This window comes from Crinia signifera, chromosome 4, assembly GCF_055691185.1.
Source record: "Crinia signifera chromosome 4, ASM5569118v1, whole genome shotgun sequence".
Lineage (NCBI taxonomy): Eukaryota > Metazoa > Chordata > Amphibia > Anura > Myobatrachidae > Crinia > Crinia signifera.
In genome coordinates this window covers 221,275,302-221,294,842 of record NC_139220.1, presented here as the reverse complement: position 1 = coordinate 221,294,842, position 19,541 = coordinate 221,275,302, and the positions used below count along the sequence as shown (strand labels likewise).

Sequence of the window (19,541 nt, the reverse complement as noted above, 5' to 3'; positions counted from 1 at the left end):
CCTCCCCTTTAGAATGTAAGCTCTCACGAGCAGGGTCCTCTCTCCTTATGTGCCTTTCTTAGAATATATAAACCTCTGCCACCCTGATAATTGCTTCAGTGTCCTGTCCCCTGGTGCAACTATCCATATTTACCATGTACTTGTCCTAAACTGTCTTGTATTGTAGTTTGTTATGTGTTTTTGACTATAACTATGCTCTGTAAAGTGCCGCGGAATCTGTGTGCGCTATATAAGAAACTGTTAATAAATAAATAAAATTACATTACATTTTGTTAAGTATGATTTACATTTTGGTTTTCAAAAATATACTATATCTTCTTTTTTACGGAATTGAACACAATCACAATGCTGATTCATAAATGATACTTTATTTTTTATAATAACCATTATATTCCTTTCTTGTTAGGGGCCCCACAAGTTTGTTATCCAGGGCCCCTGCAGACCTTAATCTGGCCCTGCTGATATTGACACACTTACTACTATACATCCAAACCACAATTACAATGAGAACTGCAGTTACTGACTTTACTGTAACTTACCCCCTACCAAATTTTATAAAATGTGCCCAGTGTGTAAGCCATATTTCATATTTTATATATTTTTTTAAATGTCCTGGTATGTTAAAGTACTACTTCAATCTCTAAGGTTTTCCTACCCATACTGAACTTTCTTTCAGTGTAGCCTTTCTGTATCTCTACTCCCGGGACATTTCTAAACATAAAAGATACACTATGGGCCATATCTAATTTCCCCCCAAATTTACATCAAGTGGTTCACTTGGTATGAGTATGAGAGGGCGACAGAGCTTCTCCCGGACAGTTTCTGGCTGAGCTGTCTGTATTTCTTTAGGTTTATCTAGGAGCCAGCCCCATCTACTGACCCTTATATTCCTCTTTATATATGGGATATTACTTTCTGAATTGCAACTGCTATTATTTATACTGTATGTATGATTTCATGAACACATCCAAGTTACCCCAAGTTACCCCAGTTTGCAATGACTTACTGTAATACGTATTGTGTACCACAGTGGCGCCACCTACATTTCACCCCTAATCGTCTTATCCTATCAAACTTGTTGCATCTTACGGGGCACTGCATGTAATGGCACAGGTCCCTTCTGCATTCTGTATGTACCGTCCCTCAGAGTTGGGTTTGTGTACAACTTTGAATCAGGCCTATGTTTTTGACCACACTAACCCATAACTCCTGACTTATTCTTATTGCTCCAGGTAATTGCAGGAGAAGGAAGCCATGTACACTATGGGGGGTATTCAATCTAGGATCACGTCTGTCGATCCCTGCCGACAGCCGTGATCCTGGCCCGTTTGCGGTCAGCCCTACAGCTGAACGACAGGCAGGATTCAATGTCCCGCCTGCCGATCAGTGCAAAGGGGGCGTGGCTGCGAAAACGGCTGTGGATTGTCGATCTGCGGCTGGCATCGCGACAATCCACGGCCGTTATCGGCAGAACGGGCCCGACAGCTTCTAAAGTCGGGCTCGTTCTGCCGTGATTCCGCTTCAATGCTGTCGCTAAAGACAGCATTGAATAGGCAGCCGCCGCTATTTCCCCCGTCGGAAATAGCGGCGACACATTGAATACCCCCCTATGTATGCATAATTGGTCACATCTCATATCTGCAGCCAAATCTGCATTGGAAATAAAATAGTTTTTTTTTTCTCTTAAAAGATGAAATGAGAGAATAGCTTTTTTTTAAACAAATTTTCCCTTTCGCTTATGGAAATTTGTTGCCAATTTTTTTAAATTTCATAAATCTTCACACAAAAGATTTTGTAGATGCAAAAGGGTTTGTAGAGTTTGCAAACTAGCATGCTGAGTTTTGTCTGCAATAACATTGTTGTTTTATAAGTCCAGGAAAGATTGTCAAAATAGATTTAGTTAAAATGTGATGTAGGAATAAATAATTTAGTCACAATATCTGGCAAGTGAGAACTTTTTAATATATTTCATACTTTTTTGCACTCTTGAATATATAAAATTATTATTTAATTTTTTATTTATTTATTTATTTGCAGGCTACAAAGAAGAACTCCGTGCAGCAATAAAAAATGTAATGTCTCCAAACACCACCGACACCAAGTTTGTATTATACAATGAGGGAAGAGACAATATTATGTGTCCAATTGTGACTCTACATCCAGAAACTCTAGCAAAATGTGCTTTTAATGCTACTCTTCCTCTAGTAATAATAGTTCATGGATGGTCGGTACGTATTTAATGCTTTCTTTCTATTAGAGTGAACATATCTTTTAGGCCCATTGGACTGTTATATTTATGCCATCATTCCAAACAGAAACAAAAGAGCATGCAAGAGGATTAAGGGACTGAATTATCTTTGTAAGCAAAGTAAAAAAAAAAAAAGCAACTTTGTATCTGGAACAAACCATGTTGCTATGGAAGGGAAACATATACATTATTTTTTTTATTATAGTACAGTAAATACTGGCTGACCACATCTAGATTTAAGTTTTGACACACCCCACACAAATCTAAATCTCTCAGAACATGTTACATCTGACTTATCTGCAGTGCAGTATGGTTTTTCCGGTTGCTTGCTTTTTTTCTTTACTTACAAACAATAATCAGGCCCTAAGTGGGTAGGGCTAATGCTCCCAATACATCTGCACATGCGATGTCCCAATTCCCTGACCACTGGCAAAGCTATTCCACCAACCGGATGCACCGATCAGCTAAGAGCGATGATCAGCGATCACAGGGCCTGATTAATCAACAGGCTGATTAGGCCACAGCCTAGGGCGCCAGGACTGGAGGAGGGAGTGCTGAGAAATAAAATTAAGACCTAGTTTATTCCATGCTTATTTATTTATTTATTAACAGTTTCTTATATAGCGCACACAAATTCCGCAGCGCTTTACAGAGCATAGTTATTAGCAAAAACACATAACAAATTACAGCACAAGACCATTTAGGACAAGTACATGGTTAATATGGATAGTTGCATCAGGGGACAGGACACTGAAGCAATCATCAGGGTGGCAGTGGTTTATATATTCTAAGAAAGGCACATGAGGAGAGAGGGCCCTGCTCGTGAGAGCTTACATTCTAAAGGGGAGGGTTAGACAGACAGGGGTGACACAGAAGGGAAAGAAGTGGGCATAAACAGGTTAGTATGAGAGATGGTCAGGTTTTATGCAGGAGGGTGGGAAGGGGTCAGCTTAGTCCTTGATATTTTAAGTCTAAAAAAGAGCTGGGTCATCCAAGAGTAGACAGCAGAGAGACAGTTGGAGATATGAGTGAGGATAGAGGGAGAGCAATTAGGAAAGGAGTGGTAGATTTCAGTGTTATCAGCATAGATGTGATAGTGGAAGTCGAGTGAGCACATAAGCTCACCCAGAGAGGACGTATAGAGAAAGAGAAGAAGAGGGCCAAGAATAAAATTTTGGGGGACACCTAAAATCAATGGAAGAGCAGGAGAGGTGAGGTCATTAGAGGTACAGCTTGGCATTTTCAAAACTGACAGTGCAAATACAAGCATTAACAGTGATAGTAAAAGTTGTTTGCAGATGTAAAAATGATGATATTATGGTTGAATTGCCAGATTAAGCAGCCACAGGTAGTATGTTGTGAGAATAAATTAAACTCACTCAAAGCAGTCTTTGGTTTTCTCAGTTGTTGCTTCTGTCCTTCTGTTTCACTTCAGTGTAACGCCAGTATAACGCCACAGTTATATTTAAATTATGCCGCACTTTAAAAATGATGCACTTCAAAACTATTATGCACACAGCTAAACCATGCACACAGCCTATTCGGCCACAGCCTATGTAATGACCATTAAATGCATCTGCACTCATTAATTGGACTTTCCCCACCCAATCCCAACCCCCCTACTACAATGAATGGTAATAAAAGGGGCTTACATAAACATCCATGCATTCCAAGATAGCATGTGTCATTAAGAGTTATAAGATATTCCTCCCTTCACATAGGCAACAGAGATTTGCTTTTTAACTTGCAAAATTAAGTTTGTCAAAAACACATTTCTGATATCTAAAGCAGTGTGCAGAATGATCAATTACCAAAGCATTTAAATGCATCCAGCACCTGAGGTGTAATAATCTGCAGCCTAGCCAGACCAAGTATGTAGAATGCTACCTATGACAATATCAATCAATCTAGGACAGAGGGTAGAATCATCTGCAGCCAAGCTGGTTACCTATGACAATATCAATCAATCTAGGACAGAGGGTAGAATCATCTGCAGCCAAGCTGGTTACCTATGACAATATCAATCAATCTAGGACAGAGGGTAGAATCATCTGCAGCCAAGCTGGTTACCTATGACAATATCAATCAATCTAGGACAGAGGGTAGAATCATCTGCAGCCAAGCTGGTTACCTGAGGTGTAATAATCTGCAGCCCAGCCAGACCAAGTATGTAGAATGCTGGTTACCTATGACAATATCAATCAATCTAGGACAGAGGGTAGAATCATCTGCAGCCAAGCTGGTTACCTATGACAATATCAATCAATCTAGGACAGAGGGTAGAATCATCTGCAGCCAAGCTGGTTACCTATGACAATATCAATCAATCTAGGACAGAGGGTAGAATCATCTGCAGCCAAGCTGGTTACCTATGACAATATCAATCAATCTAGGACAGAGGGTAGAATCATCTGCAGCCAAGCTGGTTACCTATGACAATATCAATCAATCTAGGACAGAGGGTAGAATCATCTGCAGCCAAGCTGGTTACCTATGACAATATCAATCAATCTAGGACAGAGGGTAGAATCATCTGCAGCCAAGCTGGTTACCTATGACAATATCAATCAATCTAGGACAGAGGGTAGAATCATCTGCAGCCAAGCTGGTTACCTATGACAATATCAATCAATCTAGGACAGAGGGTAGAATCATCTGCAGCCAAGCTGGTTACCTATGACAATATCAATCAATCTAGGACAGAGGGTAGAATCATCTGCAGCCAAGCTGGTTACCTATGACAATATCAATCAATCTAGGACAGAGGGTAGAATCATCTGCAGCCAAGCTGGTTACCTTGATGAAAAGAGATGAGAAGAGAAGTCAGTTCATTCAGGATAAGCTGAACGCCAGTATAACGCCACAGTTATATTTAAATTATGCCGCACTTTAAAAATGATGCACTTCAAAACTATTATGCACACAGCTAAACCATGCACACAGCCTATGCTTGTTGGTTAACACCCATCCTGATGTACTGTGTGGGATAAAGTTCTTAAGGTGACTGCCAGATGGATGTGCTAATGTAAATTACTGGTGGAACCATTACTTTATGTACATTGTGGTACAGTGCCAGCTGGGCAGATTAATGCCAAGTATCCTTCACACGCCACAAGCATTAGATCCTACATGACAGTTGTATAACCTTTGTTACATGCACATGGGCAGTATGACTGGCAAGTCCCTGAGCACCTATACACATGTATTTAGTAGGATTACAAGGGGAGCTACATGTATAGTAGTCTAGGGCACCTGGAACCTTTTATCAGGCCCTTGGCAATTCATCTGGTGACTAGAGAAATTAAGCATGTAAAAAAATGCCTGATTCCGTGATCCCACCAGGATTGGAGGATCAGGATTTTCAAACATGACTCTATCACTGATCCCCCTATGCGATCATCAGGGGACCAGCAGGTTACCCAATACTTGGTAGTAGTCAGCTAGTGAGAGCATTAGCAGTTTAACAGCAGTCCAGAGAATTTCCGATTATCGAACTCTTGGATATGCTACATGGAAAATGCAAGTAGACGCTGTTGCTTCTGGTGATGACGACAACAGCTTGTCGTCGAATTAGTCCATATATGGAGGTATATTCATTTTAGGATGTGCATGTTTCTCTTTGTTACAACTCTACATTATGTGCTACTGTATGTCTCCAATCAAAGCCTGCTTGACCAGAAATCTATCTCAACATCTTAAGAAAGAGCTACAAATATTAATGCTTTGATCGTACATTTTCTGCACTCCTGCAAGCACTCTGAGTGCAATGGTCAGACCAAGAGTGCTTGTTTTTGTTTTGTTTTTGGCTTTACTCTGAAATGAATCATTTGTATCTCCTCTTTTCCCTTTATTCTGCGTCCGCCCTGCTGCCCACCCTACCTAGTCATTAATCAGTCTACTCTATTACACCGCACTGACTACATGTAGCTTTAAGTCACAGGAGCTGAACAGAACACAGTTTATAACTAAGTTCAAGTGGATGCTATAGCTGTCAGGTTGGTACTTACTGAACCCCTATTGACTCCAGTCACTATTAAACAAAAGAAATGACAGAAGAGTCTGATAACTGTGGCTAGGCAATTCGGTCATTTTAACTCTCAGTTACTGTAGTGGTGATGATGGAGCAAACAGGGAGAGATTAAATAATTATGGACAGACCAGGAATACTCTGTACAGGAGAAGGGAAATCCTGATTGGCAAGCCCTCTATTACAGCTCTCCCGCCTGTCTTATACTAGCGAGTGCAGAATGAAATGCTTGCCTACTAACTTAATTATTGCCATTCTCGCAAATTGCACACTTATCTTCTGCTAGCCAATCCACAATTTGCATTTTTTTCCTTTTGGAACATTTTTGTACTTTGGAGTGCGTTGTAAATAAAATAAGCCACAAAGAAACATTGATTATAGAAGAGAACGTTGCTCTTAAAAGAAATATAACATTAAGTTAATCTGCTGATAAACTTATTAAGCATGTACATCAGGCAGTTCTGCCAATGCTTTGGTCTCGGAATTATGGAAATCCAACATGTTGGAAAACCTTGAGTCATCCATTTGGACCATACAATTCTAAGAATTGGTGAGATGGTGATATCCATCATGCTGTATCTTGCCAATTCCCTTACAGATTGCCTATTTTTAATATAAATCAACCAGAGTTTTTGATTGCTGTTCAGCATTGGCAGAATGAGGAATCACGGATCAGATGTATGGGCAGCATAAGATTAAACGAACATTACAAACAATAGGGGAGATTTATCAAAGTTTGGAGATCAATAAAGTGTAGAGGACCAACCAATCAGCTCCTACCTGACAGGCTGTGTTGTAGAAGGACAGTTAGAGGCTGATTGGTACTTTATCTTTCTCCATGTTTTCTCTCTGGAAGCTTTAATAAATCCCCCCAAATTTTTTTTTTTTTTTTTTACATAAAGCTTTTTTAACAGCTATTTTAATATTAAAAACATAGGATTCAGTATATTTAAGAAAACAAATTTCTGCGCAGCGGATGTTAAGTACCAATATTTTGATACCTGCTTATATTTACTGAACGAGGATGCCTCTGCATTTATGCGGGGAAATCGGTTATCCTTAGTTACATTTCACTATATCTGTACAGATAAATGTTAACTGTCTTTTTTCTATGATGAAAACTCAATAAATTGTTTTTTAAAATATTTTTAGAAAAAAATATATTTTTAAATAGATCATAGACTCTCAATATGGTGTAGATGTATGAAGCAGTGATAATGGAAGAGAAGTGATAAAGAGCCTGGTACATTATCGCCGGCCAATCAGCTCCTGACTGTTAAATTTCAGGCTGGGTTTAAAAAGGGACAGTCAGGAGCTGATTGGCCGGTGATAAAGTACCAGGCACTTTATCACATCTTCTCCCTTATCACTGCTTCATACATCTTCCCCTATATGAACTTGGGTAAATAATTGCGAACATTTGTGGTTTACAAATGTTCGCAATTATTTACCCAATGTATTATTATAGAAGACTTAAATAAAATAATATTATATATTTATATTTATGCCTGGCACAAGTTCTTCATGTATTAGTTCATGTAGTCCATGCTATAATCTATATCATTTCATATTTTATGTGCCTAATATGTTTTCCTGTATTTGATTTTAGCTTAATGGAAATATGGAAGCTTGGGTCCAAAAGATGGCATCTGCTTTTAAATCCAGTAATAAGCAAATTAACATCATCATTGTTGACTGGTTAATTTCCGCCAATTCGCTTTACCCAATAGCAGTCCAAAATACTCGCCTTGTCGGTCTACAGATAGCAGAATTTCTGGAATGGCTTGAGGTAACCTAAATATAGTCTGGAAAATTTTGATTTCTTTGCAAACATGCAAATACTGCTATTAGTTTATTTACAGTTGGAAAGGGGAGTTAGACATCTGCTCTGAGCACCATCTTACATTTACTTCCTGTGTTTGTTTTTTGGAAATGTGACCATGACTATGGGGCTTACTGTATTCATCACAACCAACATCTCAGATGAGGATGGAATGCGATTTAAAAAAATGCCTAAATTCACACTGCATTGCAATAATGGACTACATATATATACAAGGATTTATCAATTATGTAGGGACAGAGCTTGTGAGAAAGCTCTGATTCTGTGAATCCTCTTCTAAATCTTCTCATGGTATCTTTTGTGCAAAATACCATGAGAGTGTAGCCAGCTACTGTGACCCAAACCCCATGCAGCTCACACTTACCCAGAAATGGTGATCAGTGAGCTCCAGTCATCTGATCTCATGTGCTACTGCTGCTGTGACCCCAGTTATCCGTAAACTGAACAGAGATGCCAGTACTTTGCAGCATCTGAGCTCACTTTAATGTCTTGGGTCACAGCAGCGGAACAGGAGCAGATGACCAGAGCACAGCAATTACCGGTACCTGGTTGCAGGTTAGAATTACATTTTTTTTCTAACTTTTTTAATTATTATTATTTTTTTTTTACAAAGTGATCATCCTGTATGTCTTTAATGCCCCTTTCAGACCGCACTTTAAAAACGGTATATTGCCGTTTTTTACCGTTTTAAAACGGTAATGTGTGCGGTCTGAAAGGTGCAGGACCACTTAACCGGTTAGAAAAAAACGTTTTTTCTAACCGGTTAAAATGCAGGGTCCTACACGTTTCAGAACCGGTATTTTAGGCTCAAAATCGGTTCTGAAACGGTATTTAGGACCCAGCCAATGAGCTGGGTCCTAAATTCAGCACAGTGAATACTTAATGAGCGCTCATTAAGTATTCACAGCACTGGAGCCCCCCCCGCGCGCGTGTCGACACCCCCCGACATGCGCGGGGGGCGTCGACACGCTCTCGGTCGACACGCGCGAGGGGGGGGGAGCTGCACGGAGGGGAGGGCTGAAGGCTGCACTGGCTTTGACCCTGTATTTGGAAAGTTTCCAAAAACGGGTCTGCCAGTGTCAAAAAATCGTCACTTAAACGGTAATATACCGTTTAAGTGCTGCGGTGTGAAAGGGGTTTTATCTGGCAGACCCGTTTTTAGAAACGTTTCCAAATACAGGGTCAAAGCCAGAGATGCGGTCTGAAAGCAGCATTAGACACACATGGCTGGTCACTGGGGCCAGAGCCTTGCTCAGCCTTCACTACCAGCAGGGGAAGTGGAAGAAATCTCTAATAATGCTGCTCGAAGATAGCGTTATTATCACATATCTTCCTTGATTTTTTTCACAATAGAATTTTAGAAAATCTGAAGCAGGTCGCATTTCCTATTACAAGTGTAAAAAAATTACTTTATGACTTCAGCTAGAATGCGGGTCAATTGAGCCTTATTCACATAATTTGACATTAGAACAGGTACCTGCTGTGATTCCTTCATTGCCACACACAGCTGCATCTCCTATAGGTTTTTATTAGGGAAGCAATGCTGCCCAATTTACCAATATCCGTAACGCAGCTACTACAATCTTGCCATTGCCAGACAATCCTCCCTGGAAGTGGTGGCTGTGCAGCGCAGCCTGGCTGACCACCCATGCGCAGCTTCCCTGGCAGCCGGCATAGCACATTCCTGGAACAGACTTCCTTTTTAGCCCCTGTCCCTGCAGGTGCCCGGTTATACATGCCTCTGATGGGATCACATATTGTAATGCAATCCTGGGCAATAAGATCCTATACGGATCGTATTAAAATTTGTTATTTATGATAAATGTGATCTTTATGATCTGTATGATCTTTCAAGTGTACCGGGTAACCTATTGCATATTTTTAAAACCAAACTTACAAACATAAATAAATACATAAATATTGGGTACTTGTTTCCTAGCACGGCGCCCGTCGTAGGTGATTGCATACCTTAACTTAAGGTATGCGATGGACGCGACCGACTCGATTTTAGGGCTATTTTTAGCCTTTTCCCCGACAATTAAAAAATCACTTCCATCGCGTCCATTGCATGCCTTAAGTTAAGGCATGCAATGCGACCGATGCGATGGACGTGATTTTACATAGGGAACAATGTTAAATGGGCCAATGGACCCGATTTTTCATTGTATACCCACCCTTATGGGTATTTTACATGACAAATGCCCCCCATTGTTAACGCCCATTGTTTCATACCCCCACTTTCCACGTCGGCGTGGAGTCGATTTTATATAGTGTGGCGAGCGCAACGAGCCACCGAGCCCGAAGCGCGGCGAGCGCACGTGTAATATCTGTGAAGTAATGCGGGGCTCGCTGCGCTCGCCACGCTTCGGGCTCGCTGCGCTCGCCACACTATATATAATCGACTCCACACCGACGTGGATAGTGGGGGTATGAAAAGGTCGGAGGACGCGTACCGCCGCCCCTCGCGGGCTCGCTGCGCTCACCACGCTTCGGGTTGGCGTTCATTGTGGGGTGGCGTTAATGATGGGGGGGCATTTGACCCATCAGGGTTGGGAAACAATAAAAATTGGGGTCTGGGGGCCATTTAACATTGGGGCCAATGTAAAATCGGGTCTCAGGGACCATTTTACATTGATTCCAATGTAAAAATCAATGTAAAATGATTTTACATTGTCAAATCGACGTGATTTGATGTCGACGTGATGTTTGGGGTCCCGATGGATACCATTTTTATCGCTGGTGCCGTGCTAGGAAACAAGTACCAAATATTGTATCTTAAACATTTGTGCCACACACATATTAAGTATTGCATTGCAGAGAATATTAGCCATTCACATCAGTCCCTGACCCAGTGGAGCTTAGAATCTATATTCCCTGCCATATGTAAACACACAGACACACATTTGTACTAGGGTTATTTTCAGCAGTTAACCTACTGTAACAATATATTTTTGGACTGTGGGAGGAAGCTGGAGCACCTGGTGGAAACCAATGCATACACAGGAAAAAACATACAAACTCAAAACAGGAAAGGGTCATATCCTTAGTATTATGAGGTAGTAAAGCTAACCACTATGCCATAAAGTTACCCATATTTATACTTAACACATTGAGTGCCAAGTGAATTTGTCAAAATTGGTGTGAAAATTGCCACGCAAATTTTTTATTCATCATAATGACCTGTAATGTTTACCTTACTGTATATAAAAAATATAATCTTTTTTTTCTTTTTTTTTACACAACAATTTTTATTTTAATTATGTAACAAATGTGAGTAACGCTGGCATTTTTAGCGGATATTTTGCGCATCTCTCACATAGATGTTGGCACTCAAAGGGTAAATGATAATTGAAATGATGGGTTCAGTTAAAAGATTAGGGTCGTTTTGTAGCCTCAAACTTCTAATGGGTTTGAATATATTTTTATACATTCTATTTAAGTTTAGTTGATACCATATGTAATCACATGGTTAGTAAGTGCCCCACAGGGAATTCTTGTATTACAATCAGTCATAATGGTTACTGTATATAGACTATGGCACATTGGGGGTTATTCTGTTTAGGGAATTCACGCATTCGCATAGGGAGTTCGATGGTGAAGCCCTGTGCATGTGCATATTATCAGCAATATATTGCTCCATGTGTACGGAGATTTACAGTTTGGCTAATGTTGGGAGGCATACCTCCAAACTTTGATGGTCCCTGAAGAGGAACATAGGCGCACGCCTATTAGGGGGCATGGCTATCTGGAAAGGGGGCGTGGCCTATACATGCATCTTCCTGTGAGACCACGCCCCAGTTTTGCCACTGTGGTGGTTCTGTGAGCCCCCTTGGCTGCGGGAATAGATGCTGTGCGCATGCGTACAAAATTTATTCACCTCTGCTCAGCAGCTGACAGGGGGGACTCCCGACAACCCCCCCCCGCCACGGGACACTGCCGGCCGTGGGAGGGACACACGTTAATTGGGACTGTTGGGAGGTATGAAGAGGTATGTAAAGATACAGACACAAATACAAAATAAACAATAAACTTACAATGTAAGAGCCAGTACAGCTCGCTAAGCAGCAGTCAATTGCTGCTTACTGAGCGTCTTAACGCTGCCCTGCCAAACGAGCCCTCCTGCCACTGGATGTGCGCAAACACATCGCCGACAATCAAATGATTTCTCTAGCCTTTGGAAACAAAAATCAGTCTAAACAGACTTTTCTTTCCGTCATAGGACACAGAAGATGGGGTGTACGCACTATATCAGTAACCATGTTCTCTCCCATTGGATTGATGACGTTTTTCACAAACACTGCTTCGAAAGGCCTTTAGCACTTTTCAGTGAAACTAAAATAATGTGAAAACACCCTTTTACGTTATTTTAGTAAAAATATTAATAAGAAATATAAGGGAGAAACAATGCAGAAAGCAGAATGAAAACAAAACGCAAAATAAAGTTTAGTCATAGACAAAAATAATATCATTTCATAGCCAATTGCTTTCTACAGCTACTGTAAATACATGCACTGATTGAGACAGACACTGGCAGACGTGAACTTATCTCTGATTACCAGATACAGAACTGTATTTCTTTTCTTCTTAACTGCCATACACCTGCCAAATTTACTCCTCTCCTCTTATTTTTATGGCATTGTTAAAGCAGTAGTTCGGCAGTCATATAATCAGTCTCAAGATGTTCAGCTACGTTAACTACTCTGCTGTGTGTACTGGTGCCAGTAAAAACATTTGCATTGTAAAATATAACAGCAATATTTATTTACCTTAGCTTCTGTTTTCTCATTTGCATTGGTGACTTGTCATTTCCAATGGCAGGGAAGCAGTATGCTCACAAAGGGATTCATAAACAGAGGGAAATGATCTTGCTAATACCAGACATGTGCTGCATTGGAATGATTTCTGCTTGCTTTAAACATAGATCAGTGTTACCATTCTATTTAGAGAATATCTCAGCACTGTTAGAACAGAAATCCCAGCATGCTGTGTCAGTACAGATGTGATTTGTAGTCCAGGCAAAGATGTCAAAAATGCTTCTATGTGAGGGTCCTACATTGTGCCATGTAATAAGGTTTCATGGTCACCATTTTATTAACCCTATTTGGACAATTAATATCAATATACATGGCTGTAATTAAGCCTAGGGAAGCTGCCCCACCATAGCTAATGCTTTTAGGGTTGCAGTTTGACCGTAATGGTGCCCTGCAGCCTGTAGAGCTGCCATTGACCTAACTCAAAAGTGATAAAATAGAGAGTGATAAACAGACAGCCAATCAGCTCCACCTGCTATGTCATGGACTGAGTTTGAAAAATGTCAGTCAAGAGTTGATTGGTTCGTTGTTTATCACTCTTTATTTTATCATTTTTGAAGCTTAGTGCATCTGGTGCCCAGTATCTAGATGATGGTCAACATGGGAAGGCACATGGTACACTAATTCAGGATCCATGTGATAAATCTACAAATTGACACCAAAAAAACCTTTTGCTTGTGTCAACCTGTTGTCTATATCGACTTTGTTGGGTCTTTGATTTACTTGATTTTGTGATGAGGCCTGCAAAACGTGCACTGTGTGGACCTGAGGACCGACTTTGAGAATCTGTGGCCTATACTTTATACCATCTATAGTGTTAAAAATTAAAGTATTCCATGCAGTATCCAGTGTGTAAAAAGACAAATGTGTACATTAATTAAAGAGTCATGACTATGTACTGCTACCACTTTCCCAGACTTCCGCTCTTGCTCCAATGTTCCACAGAACATCTGCAAATACTGCATTTGCTACTGTAATCTATCACTGCACATAGAAGTGCAAACCTGAAGCTACAGTATGTGAAAGCTATACAAATAAAATGAATCAGGTTAACCATAAGCAAATTGTATATGAGATCAGAAGAGTGAATGTACTTTTTATAAGATGAATGGGCTATGGATGCAAAAGGTTCAATTTAAATTTGATACAAACTCTTCAGTATACTAATAATTTGCCATTGAGTCACATTTTCAAGAAACATAATATGAATAATATAACTTTGGTCATGGATTATATATTTTATTACGTCATACGGATAGGCATTCTTCCAATATGATACATATATTTGCTTTATGTTGTTTTTTTTCAATTACTAACATGATCTCCTTAATGTGTAATGGATTTGGATTTAATTATGTTTTTCAGTCATCCATTCAATTTCCAAGAAGTAATGTTCATCTGATTGGTTACAGCCTCGGAGCTCATGTTTCAGGATTTGCTGGCAGTTATATTAACGGGTCAGACAAGATTGGGAGAATTACAGGTCATTTGTAAATATTTACAGCCATACCATAACACAAGATATTGCTTTCTCATATTGATTCATTCTATTCGCAATCCAACTTCTTTCATTATGTTATAAACAATAAATTCTGCAGTGCTCATGTTTCACGCCAAATAATTATATTTTTCTGGCAATGCCAATTACATATTCTTTTCTTCAGGATAAATAAATGCAAATAAATAAATGAAATAATATTTATTTAGTTCATATTGAAGAACAAAACTCAGGATGGTAAAAATTAGATTGTGTAAACATGTTATCTTCCCCTAACTGGCCTGTGCTGAGTAAATCTTATCCAAGAAATGGTAAAATTAATAAAATTAAATAAATATATTTTAATGATTCTACCCACTGCAGTGTCTATAGTCCTGATTCAGACCTGCTAGCAAGGCTGCAATTTTTTGCAGATGGACCAAACCATGCTGCACTGCAGGTGGGGCAGATGGGCGTCCCCATGAGAATGCTGGGCATTCCCATGGTAATTCACCGGTGACGTGGGTGCAAGGGGCGGGCACCTGACATCACCGGATGTCAGCTGCCCGCCCCCTTCCTGTACAAGGGCGAGGCAGATCTAAGTCAGCAGAGAGTGACTTAGATATGCAAGCAATTGGGAAATCAATCGATGGTTGGCGACCATGAAATGATTTCTGCCCCGCACGCAAGCTGCGAACAGATGTTTATGCAAAACATCCATTTGCATGCACGCAGGGAATTCGGTGTTCGTACGGTAAATGGGCATCCGTGTGGGTGGGATTTAATTGACTCGCAAAGCTGCGAAATTCACAGCTTTGCGAGTCAACCAGAATGAGGGCCAATATTCCAATACACAGTATTCCTGTTGACACTCAACCCCCCCCCCTATATTAATAAATCATAGGAAGAGTATTCTTAAGCGATGAATACCACATGATCTTTAAAACAGCTCACCAGGTCTTCTACCACCTTGGTAGTTGGTACCCAATATAAAGCCATTACAAAATGATATAGGCTAAGAGAGGAATTGGGGAGTCACTAGATGGTGGGAAAATTCCATTTATTTAGGATTATAGTTCATTCGGGCGTATTACTGACCTCATCTGAGAGGTCTCTCGCTAAATGGTCACTTATTCACAGTGGGGTCAAATCCCCCCTTACTGTGTATCTTTTATGTGACAGTCAGTGGTGCACCCCCGAGTTATAACTAGTCAATTGTCAAGAAAATAGAAGAAAAAGAAACTCGTGGGGTGCAAGCTTAAACCCCCTGAACTGATATACTGTAATACGGTTAAAATATTTTATTAAAGCTATTAATTGTGTATGGATATTCTGCTTCCAAGAAAAATTCTATGTACATGCCTTAAGTAATCTGCAAATATATAATGAAAAGTTTTTTCGCAAACCAGATTATGATAAAATGACCTTCATATTTCCTTATATCCGATCTTCCATCTGTACTTTTTGTGTTCACTCAGAAATTAGTGATAAGCATTTAATCATGGGTCATGTATAGTGTTGCACATTGGTACCAAATGTAAACAATTTTCATAAATAAACAATTATTTCTGAAACTTTCTGCATACAGTTGGGACTTCTATACTACAATGGATTTTTTGGTTAATAGATTGGTCTGTTGCGCATCCAGCAGCCAATAGCCTGTAATTCCCAACAAGGTCCTTCCAACCCTTCACCAACACCAATAGTAAACAAAGAATAGGAATACAACTTATCAGGCGCGCAGAGTCTTGAGTCCACCAGGATCCCTGCCGTGGTGTTCACATAAAAGTGAAAGATAAATGCATACAATAGTGAACGTACTTCACTATTGTATGCATTTATCTTTCACTTTTATGTGAACTCCACAGGAGGGATCCTGGTGGACTCGAGACTTCTATAGTGCACAAAACTTCTGCTCCTCACTCTCGTGCTTATACAGGGTACCAGAAAGATAAAAAAAGAGGGTGGTCTTTCAGGTAAACAACCAGGGCACCCTGTCCTGTTACCATAGAGCATTGCAAGGTGAGTAGTCTTAGTGTACTCCTCAAGACTCACCCCTGAATTGGAGCTGCTATCTGCCAGATACCTTAATAGGTTGGCTTTAAATGGAGAGAATGAAAATCTACTTTTCTACTCACAAAACCAAATTGTGTCCAACAGAAAATTAGTAATTACAGGGATATGCTGTTTGTCCTATGACAATGATAACTTTCATAGTCATTTGTAACACCAGTCTCCTGCAATAATGTACTTTATTGCAAATGTAGTTCTCTAGAACTCCCTTTGTCTCATTTAAATGTTAACATGTATCTTTGTAACAAAGTCTATCTGTGCCATACAACGCACCTGTAATTTATAGAGCAAATCTCGGTACTTGTGAGTTATCCGGGCGTCCGATTTTTTGATTGTATGCCTTAAGTTAAGGCATACAATCAGATGCGATGCGATGCGATATCGCATCGCATCGCATGCGATCATCGGATGCGATGACCCGATTTTTCCATAGGAATCAATGTTAAAATGATTCCTATGGAAAAAGGGGTCCTTTTCATACCCCTACTATCCAAGTGGGCATGGAGTTGGATATAAACCTGTGGCGAGCGTAGCGAGCCACCGAGCCCGAAGCGTGGCGAGCGAAGCGAGCCCCGCGAGGGGACGGTATTCTGTGTCCCCTCGCGGGGCTCGCTACGCTCGCCACGCTTCGGGCTCGGTGGCTCGCTACGCTCGCCACAGGTTTATATCCAACTCCATGCCCACTTGGATAGTAGGGGTATGAAAAGGACCCTTTTTCCCATTGAATTCCATGTTAAAATGGACTCAGTCCATTTTAACATTGATTCCTATGGAAAAATCGGGTCATCGCATCGCATCGCATCCGATGGTCGCATGCGATGCGATGCGATGTCCCGATCCGACCCGATTTAAAAATCGGACGCCCGGATAACTCACAAGTACCCAAATCTCCTATGCATGTAGATTAACTCTTCAATGGAAAAGGAGCCCCTTTCCCCTCAGTGGTGAAACTTATAATTTAGCTATTAATTATTTCACCTGTGGTTAATAACACAGGTCTCCTACCATCACTAGTGGGGTTACAAATAGATCATGAGCCCACATACATATATAGATTCAATTGGTGACAGGGAAATATTTTTTACAGATCACACACAGTAATACATAATATTACAGGTCCTGTATGGTTAAAAGTTGTTGATATTCTTCTGGAATTGTGATATTTACATAGGTTCATATACAGAATTTGGATTGCTATTTCTATTTTTTAGGCCTTGACCCAGCAGGTCCTTTATTTGAAGGAATGTCTTCAACCGATCGCTTATCACCAGATGATGCAAGCCTTGTTGATGCCATTCATACAAACACACAAGCGAATTTAGGATTGAGCATCGGTATTAAACAGCAAGTTGGTCACTATGATTTTTATCCTAATGGAGGCAACATTCAGCCAGGCTGCGAGTTTCAATACCTGTATACTCATATAGTAGAGCATGGACTCTCTGGTAAGAAGCCATAAATTAATTAAGTGTTTTTATGGTTTTAAATGAATCAAGTGTTTTATAAAACCTTAAAGAAAATCTAACTTTTTATATACAATTGTGTGCAAAACTATGCAGGCCATACATCAGGAGATTGATTCCTGGACACCAATCCAAAAATGCCAATCAAAAATGCTCTCAGAAAATTAAAAAAATAAAGGCATGTTGAAAATTCCTGCTCTTTTTTTTTTTTTTTAATTGGCATATCAAGGATTTCCAACATGTTCGATTTTGCCAATCCCCTGACCCAGGCATTGATAGAATGGGGAATTGTCCCCAATTCTCCCCTGATGTATGGACCCCTTATGATGTTTCTTTTTAAAAAAGTATAATTTAATGTTATCTTAAGCAGAATGTTCTTTAAGCACAGGTGGAAAAGAGAACATTGGTACCTAAGGTAAAACAAAAGCCCCTTCTCATCCTTGTTCTGTGGCAATTTGCAATGTTAGTGCTAATCACATTATATGCTGTACCTACACAAATTCTACCTTGTTTTAGTTTCAGAAAATACCATTAGTAGTTTCACTCATTCCACTATATTCAAAAAAGGAAACTGATACCATTTTGACAAAGAAATTAGTCAAAGAGACATTTTTTATCCAGCATTTAATGCATGGATTGGTTTACAATCCCAGCCCCATACCCTTTTCGGTACTTGTTTCCTATCAGGGCGCCCATCGCGGGCATCGCATGTACATTATAATGACATGCGATGCGACCAACGCGATTACCGCGATTTTACATAGGGAACAATGTTAAATGTCCCAATTGACCCGATTTCACATAGGGAACAATGTTAAATGTCCCAATTGACCCGATTTCACATAGGGAACAATGTTAAATGCCCCCCCCCTCCCAATTGTTAACGCCACTCCGACCTTTTCATACCCCTACTATCCACTAGGGCGTGGAGTGAGAATAGAATAGTGTGGCGAGCGCAGCGAGCCACCGTGCCCGAAGCGTGGCGAGCGCAGCGAGCCCCGCGAGGGGCCGCGGATACCTTCACAGGTATCCACATCCCCTTGCGGGCTTCACAGGTGTCCGCTGCGCTCGCCACGCTTCGGGCTCGGTGGCTCGCTGCGCTCGCCACACTATTCTATTCTCACTCCACGCCCTAGTGGATAGTAGGGGTATGAAAAGGTCGGAGGACGCGTACCGCTGCCCCTCGTGGGCACGCTTCAGGTTGACGTTGATCGTGGGGTGGCGTTAACAATTGGGGGGGGGGCATTTCACACTTCAGAGTGGGTATTTGGGGTCTGTGGGCCATTTAACATTGTTCCCTATGTAAAATCGCGGTAATCGCGTCGGTCGCATCGCATGCGATTTTTTGTCAGCACGCGACGCGACCGACGCGATTTTTTTTTACTAACGATGCCCACGATCAAAATCGTGGGCGCCCTGCTAGGAAACAAGTACCCCCTTTTCAGACAGAAGAAGAAATTGCCAGGTTGGACATTTGTACCAGGTAGTATTTTGGGTCAACCCAGGTCCTTTTTTTGTGTGTGTATTGGGGTCAACCCGGGCTGCATTTCCTAAGAATTCAACACTAGGAAAAAACTGTTAGTGACCCTAGTGCCCAGT

At 40.6% G+C, this 19,541-nt stretch overlaps 1 protein-coding gene across 1 annotated transcript in view; it reads left to right on the top strand.

Moving 5' to 3' along the window:
* The window catches only part of LIPC (lipase C, hepatic type), a 130,725-nt gene that overhangs the window by 86,783 nt on the left and 24,401 nt on the right, over positions 1 to 19,541 (top strand). Inside the window, exons 4-7 of the mRNA XM_083183823.1 lie at positions 2,038 to 2,228; positions 7,885 to 8,064; positions 14,295 to 14,412; positions 17,691 to 17,924. Coding sequence (XP_083039949.1) covers positions 2,038 to 2,228; positions 7,885 to 8,064; positions 14,295 to 14,412; positions 17,691 to 17,924 — 723 coding nt within the window. The remainder of the gene's footprint in view (positions 1 to 2,037; positions 2,229 to 7,884; positions 8,065 to 14,294; positions 14,413 to 17,690; positions 17,925 to 19,541) is intronic.